Source organism: Camelina sativa, chromosome 3 (assembly GCF_000633955.1).
Source record: "Camelina sativa cultivar DH55 chromosome 3, Cs, whole genome shotgun sequence".
NCBI classification, from domain to species: domain Eukaryota; kingdom Viridiplantae; phylum Streptophyta; class Magnoliopsida; order Brassicales; family Brassicaceae; genus Camelina; species Camelina sativa.
In genome coordinates, this window is record NC_025687.1 from 10,731,300 (window position 1) to 10,746,620 (window position 15,321).

The 15,321-nt window shown below is 37.2% G+C and overlaps 5 protein-coding genes across 6 annotated transcripts in view; 4 read left to right on the plus strand and 1 right to left on the minus strand.

Moving 5' to 3' along the window:
* Window positions 32-735, plus strand: LOC104776448. Its single transcript, XM_010500525.2, has one exon. The coding sequence runs from the start codon at window positions 101-103 to the stop codon at window positions 674-676; it is 576 nt and encodes a 191-aa protein (XP_010498827.1). The 5' UTR covers window positions 32-100; the 3' UTR covers window positions 677-735.
* Window positions 3,782-4,878, minus strand: LOC104776449 (21 kDa protein-like). Its single transcript, XM_010500526.2, has one exon. The coding sequence runs from the start codon at window positions 4,842-4,844 to the stop codon at window positions 4,032-4,034; it is 813 nt and encodes a 270-aa protein (XP_010498828.1). The 5' UTR covers window positions 4,845-4,878; the 3' UTR covers window positions 3,782-4,031.
* LOC104776452 (endoglucanase 4) lies at window positions 5,963-8,267 on the plus strand. The gene is made up of 5 exons (XM_010500527.2): window positions 5,963-6,596; window positions 6,922-7,014; window positions 7,090-7,363; window positions 7,457-7,620; window positions 7,720-8,267. The coding sequence occupies exons 1-5, from the start codon at window positions 5,982-5,984 to the stop codon at window positions 8,041-8,043; spliced, it is 1,470 nt and encodes a 489-aa protein (XP_010498829.1). The 5' UTR covers window positions 5,963-5,981; the 3' UTR covers window positions 8,044-8,267.
* LOC104776453 (dynein light chain 1, cytoplasmic-like) lies at window positions 8,745-10,716 on the plus strand. Its single transcript, XM_010500528.2, has 2 exons — window positions 8,745-9,220; window positions 10,340-10,716. The coding sequence occupies exons 1-2, from the start codon at window positions 8,981-8,983 to the stop codon at window positions 10,496-10,498; spliced, it is 399 nt and encodes a 132-aa protein (XP_010498830.1). The 5' UTR covers window positions 8,745-8,980; the 3' UTR covers window positions 10,499-10,716.
* The window catches only part of LOC104776454 (mediator of RNA polymerase II transcription subunit 23), an 8,515-nt gene continuing 4,141 nt past the window's right edge, over window positions 10,948-15,321 (plus strand). Inside the window, exons 1-11 of one of the 2 annotated variants that reach the window (XM_010500529.2) lie at window positions 10,948-11,156; window positions 11,247-11,346; window positions 11,449-12,462; window positions 12,578-12,815; window positions 13,102-13,319; window positions 13,430-13,631; window positions 13,730-14,001; window positions 14,193-14,276; window positions 14,386-14,480; window positions 14,637-14,799; window positions 14,896-15,312. In XM_010500529.2, coding sequence (XP_010498831.1) covers window positions 10,999-11,156; window positions 11,247-11,346; window positions 11,449-12,462; window positions 12,578-12,815; window positions 13,102-13,319; window positions 13,430-13,631; window positions 13,730-14,001; window positions 14,193-14,276; window positions 14,386-14,480; window positions 14,637-14,799; window positions 14,896-15,312 — 2,961 coding nt within the window. In that variant the 5' untranslated portion in view covers window positions 10,948-10,998. The remainder of the gene's footprint in view (window positions 11,157-11,246; window positions 11,347-11,448; window positions 12,463-12,577; window positions 12,816-13,101; window positions 13,320-13,429; window positions 13,632-13,729; window positions 14,002-14,192; window positions 14,277-14,385; window positions 14,481-14,636; window positions 14,800-14,895; window positions 15,313-15,321) is intronic. The other variant, XM_010500531.2, reaches the window with a different exon arrangement.

Consider the following 15,321-nt stretch of genomic DNA (forward strand, 5'->3'; position numbering starts at 1 on the left):
TATATATGCCTTGTGAATAAAGAATAAAAGAGCCTAAGGTGAAAAAAATACGGAGCTTTCTGACTAAATCCGGCGCTGAACGTGAATTAGCATAGGAATCATGTCATCCACGGATATGAAACCCAAATCCAAACCTGATGATAACCAAGTCATCTCGCGGAAGGCAGTGAGAGATCGATTACATGTGTTCATGAAAGGAGGTGGTTGCGGAGAATTATTTACAGCTTGTATAGGTGGTGATAAGGCGAAAGATAAGCGGGAAGCCTGTTCGATGCTGGAAAAATGTATGAAGGCTCGCTCTGATTACTTTCAGCCGTCTTTCGCGTTGAGGAGAGATGGCGAAGAACTGATGGAGAGGGAGATCGAAGTATTCCTCCATGCGAAGCCAAAGGACAACACTTCCACGCTGTTTGAAAAGTTCATGACAGGAGGACCTTGCAAAGAAGCCTTTATGGCTTGGGATGACTTCCGCAAAGAATGTAAGAAGACCGGGAGGTCTGAGAGAAGTTGTTTTAGTCCTACACCTGCTTTTAATACCCTGGTCAAGTGTATGCAGGCTGATCGCTCTAATTACTATCACCCGTATCTCGCGGTATTCAAAACTGTTGAAGAACATCTTAAAAAGGAGATCATGGCCTGGGCTACGAGGGCGCAAGCTGATGCGAAGAAGGGTTAGATTAAAAACAATGATGAGTTATATTATGTAACTTTTATGCTTACTTTTTTTTTTGTTTTTTTTTTACATTTTCTTTATGCATGAGTACTCTTTCTTCCTTCCTTTATTTATTTAAATGCTCCTAAATATCATTATTTTTTAATGTCTCAGTCATCCTCTATTATTATTGATCTGGTTTATACATTTGTATATATTTCATATGACCTTTACTGAAACTTGATATGTCATTTGATTTCATATCAAATGACTAGCTTATAGATTTAAGTAGTTTCTGATTGTGTGAATTCAGATGGATCTACCTAGCTAGGGTGCTAAATTGCTAATGCTAATTATCCATGATTCGAAGGTTGTGAATTTTAAGTTTTTTTTTTCAAAAGACTCCTATTAGCTACAGACTTACCAATTACCATGTAAGATTGTTAGGTTCAAATGTTTTCTTTAGTACTAATAAAATTTTAGGGATATGTGACTATTATTGCAGATGGTTTTTCGAGTTTCCGTTGTCGATCTACATGTCCCATAAGAAACAAATAAACAAAACGAAAAGAAGAAGAATCACCGATGGTTACTTGGACTAGGTTTAAGTTTTGGGCTCTGAAAGCCCTTTAGAATCATATTTAAAAGAAACAATTTGGAAAGATAAAATATAAGAAACAAAAGTTTGTCCCAAAATAAAAAAAATGATAAGAAACAAAAAAAGTGAACAAACGATCGATGGCTACTCATTGGAAAAAATTGTTTATAAAATGACAAATGAGTAGTACTTTTGACACGTAACAGTGTAACACACTGAAATCTAAACATTATTTTTGAAACTAACATCATGGCTGGCGAATGTGTTTATGAGTTCCCCAACTTAGCAAGGAAAAAACATATTCATCAGAAAATGAATACGTGTCTAAAATTAAGCAATAACAGGTAGATACAACAGAGATGGACCCTTGGATTGTGACTAGAAAACAAAAAAGGACTCTTGTTTCTTTGCGTCTCGTGAATTCTCCTCTCTTCCCCGTTTCTGATACCTATTTGCTTTTTGAGGTTTTCTCATTTTTTTGCCTCCTTTTTTTTTCACATCCTTAGTAAAAAATTACTATTTACTACGAATACACTTTGACCTTTTAAAACCGTTCAAAACTTATCATATTCTGTAAATCTAGAGAAGTCTCGTACTACGAAAAGTTATGCACAAAAGGTCTTATCAGCGTTTTGTTTTTGTTTTTTTTGGTAATTAATATTCTTATAATTAATTTATGTTTTTGAAAGCAATTTTTGATGGCATATTGTACCAAACGAAACATTTCAGTGACTTAGTTAGATATGAATACCTTACAATAGACATAACTTAGGTGATTGTATGATAGGTTAATCATTATCTTATAAATTAGAAAAGGATAAGGCGTGAGAAGGCATGTGAGACAGAGATGAGTTTCTATTATGTCCGTTGTGTGTTATGACTTATGACAAACAAATGGGTTAGTGGTCAATTTCAAAGGGGTCACGGGATCATATATATTTCTCCAACATATACTTCCAAACCAATTATAAAATTTTCCAATCACTTATTTTTGTAAATTACAAATCAAACATTATATTTCTTCACGCATCCTACCATATTGATTCCCATATATATTATTAATCGGTTTTGACTTTGAACTTCTCATCATTTAAGCGAAGATTTTCTCATAATCATAAACATTTACGGTTGGTGTATCATATATATACATCACATGTATACGAATCTACGTTTGGTGAACCAAACACTATATATATAATTTATATTTCCACACTTGGAGAACAGTAGTGAGACACACACGTATATACACATACCGACATACGCACATATATATTCAAAAATGGTTACCAAAAGATAAGTGTATGCATGTGTATATCCGCTTAATTATACATGTTGCAACAACCCATTGAATTAGCTCCTCTATAGCTTGTCGCGCATTAACAGGTAAACGTCTATGTAATAGTGGTGGAGTTACAGCGCATGCATACATTAGCCATTATATACTTTTTTATGCACCACCATTAGCCGTCATTAGTTTTTAATCATGTGCTTTATTCATCACTTTAGAATAAGTGTCATTTAATTAGGCTGTAATTAGTCATTTTCGTTCTAAACCAATCCATTGTATTTTGTTTTAAGACGTTTATAATTTCACTTTCTTTCATTATTTAAAATCATTTGCCAAGATTCTTCCGAATTTTTTTTTTTGGTTTTCTATAATTTTATCACCACTTAAACTACGCAACGACAACAAACTTATTTTGTCTACCACTAAATTTAACATTCAGATAAAGTCAACTTATTTCTTGTTTTTTCTCGATCAAAAAGCTAAAAGCAGCTCATACAATTTTGTACCTTCATAATGATTTTCTAATGTTTTGAAACCTTCTAAAACGATTTTATAGTAAAAGGACAAATCTAAATAAGAAAGAATAGACTACCATTTATTTCCACACACACTTAATTCTTTACGTAATTTCGACAAACAAAAAGCGTTAACAACTACATTATATCACTATTACATTACAGCCAATGACAAATATGCTTATCTTATTATATCTCTATCATGCACGCGTGAGAACCAAAAACAAAATAAAAAATAATATTTCTTTTTTCAAGTAAAAAAAAAAANCTATGTAATAGTGGTGGAGTTACAGCGCATGCATACATTAGCCATTATATACTTTTTTTATGCACCACCATTAGCCGTCATTAGTTTTCAATCATGTGCTTTATTCATCACTTTAGAATAAGCGTGTCATTTAGGTTGTAATTAGTAATTTTCGTTCTAAACCAATCCATTGTATTTTGCTTGAAGACGTTTATAATTTCACTTTCTTGCATTATTTAAAATCATTTGCCAAGATTCTATTATTTTTTTTGGTTTTAATTTTATCACCACTTAAACTACGCAACGACAACAAACTTATTTTGTCTACCACTAAATTTAAAATTCAGATAAAGTCAACTTATTTCTTGTTTTTTCTCGATCAAAAAGCTAAAAGCAGCTCATACAATTTGTACCTTCATAATGATTTTCTAATGTTTTGAAACCTTCTAAAACGATTAATAGTAAAAGGACAAATAAAACATAAGAAAGAATAGACTACCAATTATTTCCACACACACTTGATTCTTTTCGTAATTTCGACAAACAAAAAGCGTTAACAACTACATTATATCACTATTACATTACAGCCATTGACAAATATGCTTATCTTATTACATCTCTATCATGCACGCGTGAGAACCAAAAACAAAATAAAAAGACAATAGTTTCTTTTTCAAGTAAAAAAAAATATTAGAAGAAGAAGAATCTTTGATAAATATTTGATTTAATGATCAATGTATTGCCTTATCAACACATCGATTAACTAGAGCCAAAGCATTACTAGTCATCTTCTTGACGTCATCGACCCGTGCGCATACTTCATCCTTCCTCGGCTCATCGTGAATGTCTTTAAACCCGTCCGTACAAGTCTCCTCGTCAGTTAAAGCCGCACTGAGCCACGTCTGCACGTTACTCATTTGGAACCTGAACGACTCAAGGGAGCCAGTCGAGACCAGCTCCCTCATCTGTTTCATCGAGCCTTTCATTTCGTCGACCGCGTCTTTAAGGTTGTCGAAACAGTCATGAAAAACGGCGGCTGCGGTTGGGTGGTGGGCACCATCGTCTTGGCTCTCTGGCTGGGGAGTGGTGATGTTTGCGAGGTATGAGGCTAAGTCAACGGACTTGGTGAGAGTAACGGAGATTGCGGCTCGAGCCAAGAGAGCCGGGTCGTTGTGGACGGAGCTAGAGAAGGAGGAAAGAGAGGAGAAGCATACGTCAGGGTATAATGTGGTGTTGCAGCTCGCGCGGATGAATTCGGAGTCGTCTGATTGGGAACGGACGGTCAGGATTAATGGGAGGAAGGTGGCTAAGAAGAAGAAGAAGAGAAGTGGTTGATGAAGAGAAGGTTTCATGGTTTCTTCTGTTCTATGTGTGTTGGTTTTTTGTGACACGGAAGTGACTTTTTTTGGGTTATGGATGGTTTTGGTATTTGTGACCTCAGATTTATATTTATACTGAAAAAACATGTAGATTAGGATTATAATCAATTTTGATGGGTTGGGGGAAAATGTTCGAAACCATCTAGCTAGTAATGTATTTAACATATTTGGTGAAATAGTAATGCAAACTTTTTATCATCTAGCTAGTCCACTAAGACCGGTATATAGAGTAAGTGAGGTAAGGCAAATCAAATTTAAGGAAAAAAAAAAAAAACAAATTTAAGAGCTCTCTCATTGAAACCATGGCATAAAGAAATGTATCAGACGTTGGTAGCTTTATCTATATACTGGTTACGTGTTTTTTTTTTTTTAAGTAGCCGAAAAAATTGTTTTGCGCATTGAGCAAGGAATATTAGATGCTTCAGCCGTCAGCTAGCTTTATGCAAATTGCAACATCTCTCGTTGTATAAGTCAACCTCGTATCTCCCACAAATCGTATCATATGGTTTATTATCCATGATTGTATATATGTACATCAAATTGTCAACGTTTCATATCGTATATCCTAAGTTTATAAAATTCTACTTTTTCCCATCATATTATTGCTTATTAATACTTAAAAGGTATTGCCATTGAAACTGCTTCGTTTAAACTCATGAAGATATGTGAAACGATAACAAATTTGAACTATATCAGATAATTGTTTAGACTAATGCATTTTTCAACTACAGTATAAATTAGTATCTAATTACAATATATTAAACTAGTACTAGTATTTTGTCCATGTTACATTATAAATTACATTCAAAGCTAATTTGAATGTTCACATCATTAGATAAAACTAAAAAATCCCATTTGGAGTTCGAATTAATTTTCTGATGTTATTCAGTTAACGTAGTCAAATTGCGCGCATTGGTCTCTAAATACATGAATAGGAACTTTAAATGTTAATTATCACAAAAAATCTTTTGAGAGTTGCTAACTTGCTATAAAACGCCGAGACGATATATAGTAAGAAGTATGATCGAATATAAAAAGTAAATATATGGTTCATCCTCATGGATACGGTCGTATATGCGTAAATCCTAAAAAGCCTATATTATTGGGATACTAAAATCAAAAATCACACGTCAATCAAGCGTAAATTACCCAACATGGAACTTGATCCAATCCATTACATACACGTGGCGACTTTTCATTGGTTGTTGTCTTTTTATTTGAGTATAAAAAATATTAGCCCACCACGCTCCTCATTCGTCAATAACAAAAAAGAGAACCAAAGACCAAAGTGAGAAACTTAAAATGGCGGGAAACTCATTTATGGCTCCGGCGATTATGCTCGCCGTGCTTCTCCTTATTTTACCGGAGATCTACGCCGGACACGACTACCGCGATGCTCTCCGTAAAAGCATCCTCTTCTTCGAGGGTCAACGCTCCGGCAAACTCCCGCCAGATCAACGTCTTAAATGGCGCCGTGACTCCGCCTTGCGCGACGGTTCCTCCGCCGGCGTAGATTTAACGGGAGGATACTACGACGCCGGAGATAACGTGAAGTTTGGATTCCCGATGGCGTTCACGACGACGATGATGTCGTGGAGCGTCATAGATTTCGGTAAAACGATGGGACCGGAGCTTGAAAACGCCGTGAAGGCTATCAAATGGGGAACGGATTATCTAATGAAAGCGACTCAGATTCCCGGAGTCGTATTTGTCCAAGTCGGAGACGCTTACTCTGATCATAATTGCTGGGAACGTCCCGAGGACATGGACACGCTTAGAACGGTTTATAAAATTGATAAAGACCATCCTGGTTCGGAAGTCGCGGGAGAAACCGCAGCCGCACTAGCAGCCGCGTCGATCGTGTTTGAAAAACGCGATCCAGCATACTCCAAGATGCTCCTGGACCGAGCAGCAAGGGTACTTTTATTACTTTAACGTTTCTTTTAATACGAACACAAATCGTGATTTTGTCAAAAAAAAGTGTTAGCAATTGGTTATTATACTTTGCTTGTGTGATAAATATTCTCTTTATTGGTTTCTAATCATGTTTCCGTACATTTTTGACCCACATGCATAGATTTAGACAATTAGACCTACTATGAAGTATGAACTACTTTTATCTTTGTTAGAAACGTAAGAACCATTTCACATTACTTAATTAAAGAAACAAATTAAGCTTTTGACTTTGTGTATTTTTGATATCTACGAAAATAAACTTATTATATGGAAAATGTATTCACAGGTGTTTGCCTTCGCCCAAAAGTACCGAGGAGCGTACAGTGATAGTCTTTACCAAGCAGTGTGTCCTTTTTATTGCGATTTCAACGGTTACGAGGTAACTACAGATTTTATCAACGATTTGACATTTCTTAATTTCATAAGCTTTTAGTTAATGAAGTTGTGTGTATAGGATGAGTTGCTTTGGGGAGCAGCATGGCTACACAAAGCTTCAAAGAAACGTGTATATAGAGAGTTCATTGTGAAAAACCAAGTTATCCTAAGAGCTGGAGATACGATCCACGAGTTTGGTTGGGATAACAAACATGCCGGGATTAATGTCTTAATCTCCAAAATGGTATTAATGGGAAAAGCAGATTATTTTCAGAGTTTTACGCAAAACGCTGATGAGTTCATCTGTTCTTTATTGCCTGGAATCTCCCATCCTCAAGTCCAATACTCACAAGGTATTAAAATTTCAAAATTAATATATAGTTTATTTGATAATATTTTTTGTGGTATTCTTGATCATGTTGTATACTTGTATTCATACTATACAGGAGGACTATTAGTGAAGAGTGGAGGGAGCAATATGCAGCATGTAACATCATTGTCGTTTTTGTTACTTACATATTCTAATTATCTAAGTCACGCCAAAAAGGTGGTGCAATGTGGTGACTTCACAGCTTCGCCTGCTCTTCTACGCCAAACCGCCAAGCGTCAGGTAACTAAAACTAATTAACCATCATAACTCTGTTTCACCATGGAGACGTTTCATCAACGTAAGTGTTAATGTTGTTTGGTGGCGTACGTTATAAAATAGGTGGACTACATACTAGGAGATAATCCGATGAAAATGTCGTATATGGTTGGATACGGTCCGAAGTTTCCTCAGATGATTCACCATCGTGGCAGCTCGGTTCCTTCAGTTGTGGACCATCCTGGTCGTATAGGGTGCAAAGACGGTTCTCGTTACTTCCTCAGTCCGAATCCTAACCCTAACTTATTGATTGGTGCCGTCGTTGGTGGCCCTAATGTCACTGACGATTTTCCTGATTCGAGACCTTACTTTCAGTTGACCGAGCCGACGACTTACATCAACGCACCTCTGTTGGGCCTTCTTGGTTACTTCTCGGCCCGTTCTTAGATTTCACACCTCCAAAGCAATGAGGTCTACAAAGATTATGATGATTAGCTTCTTGTTAGAGTAAACTCTAGAGGTGTGCTGATTAGTTACTAGACCGCCCTACCAGATATTGACAATTCTTAATGTGTTTACACTTTATAAACCATAAGAATTAGTCGATGATAAAAAAATTATTCCATTTGTAAAAACACAAAAATATATTTGTAAAAACACAAAGTGTTCATCTTAATTAATTTGGAAGCAAATATGCAACCTGAATTGAATTTAGTTCTTTACATTTCGGAGTTTCAATGTTATTGAGGTGGTTTAGAAGTTTTTTTTTAGTTAAAAATATTAAGATTTAGATTTCAATGACATTTAGGAAGATTTATACCATAAGTTCCCTAAATTGAAATAATCTAAAGACTCATTAAAACAAAGAATACACATTCCTTAATTTTGAAAGCAACACCAAAGAATGAATTTCGTATTTTACATTAAATGGTTCTCCAAATTACACACGAATTAATACGGAGTAATGTATTGAGTAATTATAAGAATCATTAATGTTTTTTAATCATGGGAGTAAGGGAAAAACAAAGAGTAATAAACTAATAATGGGAGAAAAGGAGGAGACAAGAGTAATTAATGTTTAATGACCAAACCCAAAATTAAAAGTTTTGTAAAAATCATTAACATTTAGGAATTTGTCTTCTTTGGGCGGCTCCCTTTCCGCTTAACACAAAGAACGCTATTTTGTCTCCTCCACAAGCCCTTACCCATCTCATCTCATCTCATCTCATCTCATCTCATCTCTCAGACATTTCGTCAAACAGATGGTGTTCGCTTCGACACAGTTAACTAAGTAGGGGTGTTTAGCTTGGTTTTTTTTTTTTGTTCTTTTCCGATTCGAAGGGGAGGGTAGAAATAGGGAAGAAGAGGGTCTTAGCCGAGGGATATGATAGAGATGGAAGGAGTTGAGCTAGAGCTAGAGAGAAGAAGCAAGTTCTTGAACAGCTTGATACAGAAGAAGAAAGCCAAAGAACAGCAAGATCAGAAAGATGAGTTTAATGTCCGAGTTAGGGCTTCAGATATGCCTTTGCCTCAACAAAACAGAGCCTTTAGTTTGTCTCGTGAGATTTTGAATGCTACGCCTGGGAAGGCTGATAACAAACGACTCGCTCTTGCCCTCAAAAAGGTTCGATCTTTTTTCTCTCTTCTGATTTCTCTGTATCTGGGTTGAAATTGGAGTCACTGAAGTTTGGTATTGTGGAGTGAGTTTTGAAATTTGATCACTGCTTTTGGGTTTCTAGGGCTAAGTCTCAAAGTCTCATGCTTTCTGTAAAAATGTGGGGTTATATTGTCTTTTTCGTTCTTGATTGGTTTGAAGATGTGTGTAAGTTGTTATGTGATGAATCTTGAATTTGGATTTTCGTTTTTGTGTACTTGCAGAGTATTGAATTTCGTATATGGTCCCATATTTGAATTTGTTTCATTGTTGTTTTCTTTTCTATTTGTAGCTTCTTCTTTTTAGTCTACTTGACTTGGTCGTTTTTGTGTTGCAAGGACCAGTTCATTGAGATGATTTTGGAGCTGAGTTAGGCCATGACTTATAAGACCTAGCATTTACCACCTTATTATGTAAATGTGCTGTTAGATTTAGATGCTACCTAATGATAAACTCTGAAGCATGTTTGCCGTAGGATTTGAACCTTGCCCATATACAACCTTTTATAAAGGACTTGGTTGTCTTCTGATAAACCAGCTTGGCATTACACTGCCCCATATATAGAGTTGTCCATCTATGGATTTTCTAATTTGCACAGTGTATGTATGGCTCAGTGGTTGATGATTATAACTTTAAAATGTGAGGATATTATTCCTTCTTATAGGGATTTTGATGATTAGCTTTTGGTTTTTACATATGGAGCGAAATGGAGCACTTTTTGATTGCTAGGAATTTGTGAATCCCTCAACTTATCATATTTGAATAGGTAGATGCATTGATTAATCCATATATTGGTTTTATGTAGTAGTTGTGTAAGAAAAATTCAGTGTTCACTTATCTATGTGCAGCTTACTGTTTTCAATGTTCTTTAGTTAATCTACCACCCACAGCTTTTATGATTGACATACAAGTCAGGTTCTGCTGCGTGTCCTTTCATATGATTGACATATGTTTCTTATCTCTTAAGTTCAGCTTCCATGTTAGCCGCTAAAGTGAATCTTAGCGTCCCATTTGTCTAACGACATGTTGCAGCTGATTTAAAAACTAAACTCATCATACAAATTTTTCTCATCTGTCTTACATTTTCAGGACTTCGATTCAGCATACGGCCCGGCATGGCACTGCATTGTTGGAACAAGCTTTGGTTCATACGTGACTCATTCCATTGGAGGATTCATATATTTTCAGATCGACAAAGTTTACGTTCTCCTATTCAAAACCGCAGTGGAGCCGTTAGATCAAAAATGAGACAAAAGTTGATTGATGATTGCTCTCCTTCCCTTTCAATTTCTCTGTCATTGTAGTAATCACCACTCTGTGTAATTCACAGAGTTAATATCTCCCCTGCCTAGACAAAATAAATCTTTGTGGCTCGGCTCCCTATTGTGTAATTAGAAGTGACTTTTTATCTTGTGAATTATTGTTTCCACTTCACAACAATGCAACAACATATTCTTCTTCTTCTAACAACTTCTCTTTCGGCTGTTACTGGAATGAGTTTTAAAATAGTTTTTAGATAAATTCAGAACCTTAATTGTCGGATTGTAATTGGTACTTAGTACTAACGCAATAGGCCAACTAACTTAATTCGAGTTCTTTGTGTCTGTTGACATTTTCGTCTCCTTGAAGAGAGGCTTTAGAGTTTAAACCCAAAACCTCTAATACCAATTTGGCACCTCCCGGTTTAATAGAATCAAAACACACACAAACAAAAAAAAAAAAAAATCAGTGAAGAAGCAAAAAAAAAAATGGAACAATCTCAGCGAACAACAGTCGCTGCTGCAACGCCTTCGTCTTCACGATCTTACCAATTCCACCCTGCTCGTGCTGCTATCATCGATCTCTTCAATCTCTACTTAGGAAGAGGAAGCCGTCCTAAGCCCGATGAGTCCCTCCGAGATCCTCCGTAAGTTTTCTACCTTGTTCGATTTGTTAATTGATTCAATCTCAACTTGACCATCGAATTTGATTAAAAAGATTGATACTTTTGATTTAGGAACAAATCACAGAAGCGTGTTCATGCTCCCAACAGAGACTTACCCCCAAGAAACGAGCAATTTATTTTGGATTTTGAGCAGCTTCAGACCCAATTCAATGTAAAGTTTCGTTTTTTTTTAAAAAAAAAAATACTATCTTTTAGCTTCTCTTTGTGATTCTGTAGACATTAAAGTTTGCTTTTTTTGCGAACTCTTTATTAGGATCCAGAGCAATTGAGGACGATTACGGAGTCAGTTTTGATATCTTTGGTTGTTCAATGTAGCAACCATGCGCCTCGTGCTGAGTTTCTTCTCTTTGCATTGCGTACATTGTGTAGGATTAGTTATATCAATTGGGATACTTTTTTACCATCCCTTCTCTCTTCGGTTTCTGCTGCTGAGGCGTCCATAACACAAAGTGCTCAAGCAGCTGCAGCTGCAGCAGCGGCTGGTTCTTCTGCTACTTCTTCACAGTCTTTAGTTCCTGTATCTGTGAATCCTATTGTCCCTAGCTCGTCGAATTATCATTCATCTAATCCAACGTCATTGTTGCCTTCAGCTCATGGTATTGGTTCTCCATCACCTTCAGGCAATGAGCCGGGAATGTCTTTCCCACAGGTTAGATCTTTGGAGAATGGACAGCAGATGATTGCAAGGGCAGGCCAGACTGTAAGAGAGACTGCTATGAGAAACAGTCAACGGATAAGAGCTGCTGCTATCAACAGTCTGCGTCAGCTCAGTTGCAAGATTATCTTGATTGGTGTTGAATTTAATCTAAAACCTGTTACTCATGCTGAGATTTTCCAGTACATGATGAATTGGCTTGTGAACTGGGACAGGAGAGATCTGGGAACTGAGGACTCTGCAGGAAAGTCGTGGAGATCTGAGAAAACTTTAGCTGAATGGTTGCGGAGTTGTTTGGATGTGATCTGGCTGTTGGTAGAAGAGGGTGAATCTAGGATTCCGTTTTATGAGTTGTTGCGCAGTGGTCTACAGTTTATAGAGAACATACCTGATGATGAAGCTTTGTTCACTCTTATCATGGAGATACACCGGAGGCGAGATGCCATGGCCATGCACATGCTTATGTTGGACCAACATCTTCACTGTCCAACATTTGGTACCCATCGTATAGTGTCCCATATAACTGCCAATGTTTCAGTTGAAGCTATGGCACACTTTCGACATTCACCAATTACGTATCCAAGTGTGCTTGGTGAACCTTTGTATGGAGAGGTGATTTCCATGAAACTCTGGAGATTAGTTTCATAGCTTAGTTATGTACATGCTTTGCATTAGGCAGACTATTTGTGATCTTCAATCATCTCTTCTTCTTTTTCAATACTGGCAGGATCTGGCGATGTCTATTCCAAAAGGAAGCCTGGATTGGGAGAGAGCAGTGCGCTGCATTAGACATGCTATTCGCACTACGCCATCACCGGACTGGTGGAAGCGTGTTCTTGTTGTGGCCCCTTGTTATAGACCACCTCCACAAGCAGCACCCATCCCTGGTGCTGTTTTCACTTCTGACATGATTTGCGAGGCAATCATTGACAGGATTGTTGAGCTTCTTAAGCTAACCAACGCAGGCAATGTTTGTCTTTCCCTATTTCTCATGTCTTTGATCTATCACTTCCATTGAAATCTATGGAAAATGTTTTGAAATAGAAAGTGGTTTTGCTAATTGTCACAATCTGTAAAGAAACTACATTCTTACGTTATATTCTAGTCGATATTAAGTTTGGAAATTTTATAATGGTTCATTAGTTAGGCTTAGATAGAAAAAAAGATAAAAGTAAGAGTTGAGATACCATTATACTAAGACTGGTTTGGTATTGATTTGGTAGCTGTTGCTTTTCCCCCCTCTCTATGCAGATGCAAATTGCTGGCAAGAGTGGCTGGTTTTCTCGGATATTTTCTTCTTTCTAATCAAAAGTGGGTGTACTGATTTTGTTGATTTCATTGACAAGTTGGTTTTACGCCTTAACGGTGTTGATAACCATATTCTTCGGACGAATCATGTGACGTGGCTGCTTGCACAAATAATACGCGTGGAGCTTGTGATGACTGCTTTGAATTCAGATGCTAAAAAGGTCGTTTCTCAATTATATTGATGTGTTTGCTGCTGCAATGCCGTTATTTATACTTCTTTTTTTGTTGAGCTTGACATCGCAACTTGTGCTCTATTTGGGTTTTCTCTCAGGTGGAGACTACTAGGAAGATCTTATCATTTCACAGGGAAGACAGAAATTCTGATCCCAATAATCCTCAGAGTGTGTTGCTTGACTTCGTAAGCAGTTGTCAGAATCTACGGATTTGGTCACTAAGCACAACGACTAGGGCATACCTTAACAATGAACAGCTATTGAAGGGAAAACAAATCGATGAGTGGTGGAGAAGCAAAGGTACATTAGGTTTCAATTGCATGGCTTGGAGTGTGAAGCAGAGAATTCCCGATTATGAAAAACGTCCTCTCATTATGTTTCTTGTTTGAGTTTCTCAGGGGAGCGCATGATGGATTATATGAATATGGATGATAGGTCGATTGGCATGTTTTGGGTTGTTTCCTACACCATGGCACAACCAGCATGTGAAACAGTTATAAATTGGTTATCTTCAGCTGGCATGGCTGAGTTGCCGGGATTACAGCCAAACGACAGAGTAATGATGACGCAGGAAGTGACACCGTTACCTATGTCATTGCTATCTGGCTTTTCAATGAATTTGTGCTTGAAATTGGCCCTTCAGATGGAAGAAGCTTTGTTTGTTAGCCAGGTTTGTTTCCTTTGTCTCACAATATATGTTAAGTGATGCACTGATCTATGAAGAACATCTTCTTTGCCAGTTTTACTTAGTGACCTGTTTTCTTACGGTTTAGTAAACAAAAGTGTTTTAATTATTCAAAAATGTTGATAATTGATTTTAAAATCCTGAGAAAAATGAATTTGGTGAACATCTGAGTGCAGGTTGTTCCTAGTATTGCAATGGTTGAGACATACACAAGATTGCTGCTGATTTCCCCTCACTCGATGTTTCGTTCGCATTTCAGTGTAAGCTATTTGGTTCTATCTTGTTGCCTTTTGACGTTCATTATCTTATGTTTTATTACTATCATCTATTGATCATAAGCGATTCATGAGATTAACTAACTTTCTGTAGCAATTGGCCCAGCGAAATGCTTCTCTGCTAAGCAAGCCTGGGGTCACGTTGCTTGTTCTTGAGATTCTGAATTATCGTTTGCTTCCGCTCTACAGGTATAACGAGCAAATAGTTCTCAAATTGGAGTCAACCCTTCTATACTTTTTAACTGGGTCCTCGTAGTTAGATGATAATTGTCTAGAGCTTTCGCTATATTGGCTGTTTGACCTGATGACACAAGTTCACTGATCCTATTGATGCACCTTTTGCAGATACCAAGGAAAGAGTAAAACTTTAATGTATGATGTTACTAAAATAATATCTGCATTGAAAGGAAAACGTGGTGACCACCGTATATTCAGACTAGCTGAAAACTTATGCATGAATCTCATTTTATCACTCAGAGACTTTTTTTCTGTGAAAAGGGAGGGAAAAGTAAGTGGGCTTTTCGAATTACATTACTCACTGTCTCCTTATTCTGTGCCAGAATGATTCAGGTGTAAATAATTGTTCTTCTGTTATTATCACCAGGGGCCAACTGAATTCACTGAAACATTAAACCGCACAACCATCATGACTCTTGCTATCACGATCAAAACACGTGGTATCGCTGACGCTGATCATTTAGTTTATTTGCAAACCATGTTGGAACAAATACTCGCGACGAGTCAGCATACATGGTCAGAGAAGACGATGCGACATTTTCCAACCCTTCTCCGTGACACTTTGGTTGGACGGGTAGACAAGAGGGGCCTATCAATTCAAGCGTGGCAACAGGCTGAAACAACTGTGATAAACCAGTGCACTCAGCTTCTCTCACCATCTGCTGAACCCGCGTACGTTGTGACATACCTCGGTCACAGTTTTCCTCAACACCGCCAGTATCTATGTGCTGGTGCTTGTCTGCTGATGCAAGGCCACGCTGATAACATCAACAGCGCAAATCTGGTTTGCTTT

Bases quoted from the DNA above. Each gene is read 5' to 3' on its own strand.
- LOC104776452 (XM_010500527.2), top strand. From the start codon at position 5,982: ATGGCGGGAAACTCATTTATGGCTCCGGCGATTATGCTCGCCGTGCTT. The intron at 6,597-6,921 runs GTACTTTTATTA...ATGTATTCACAG, and splicing joins TCCTGGACCGAGCAGCAAGG to GTGTTTGCCTTCGCCCAAAA. The intron at 7,364-7,456 runs GTATTAAAATTT...CATACTATACAG, and splicing joins TCAAGTCCAATACTCACAAG to GAGGACTATTAGTGAAGAGT.
- LOC104776448 (XM_010500525.2), top strand. From the start codon at position 101: ATGTCATCCACGGATATGAAACCCAAATCCAAACCTGATGATAACCAA.
- LOC104776449 (XM_010500526.2), bottom strand. From the start codon at position 4,844: ATGTTAAATACATTACTAGCTAGATGGTTTCGAACATTTTCCCCCAAC.
- LOC104776453 (XM_010500528.2), top strand. From the start codon at position 8,981: ATGATAGAGATGGAAGGAGTTGAGCTAGAGCTAGAGAGAAGAAGCAAG. The intron at 9,221-10,339 runs GTTCGATCTTTT...TTACATTTTCAG, and splicing joins TCGCTCTTGCCCTCAAAAAG to GACTTCGATTCAGCATACGG.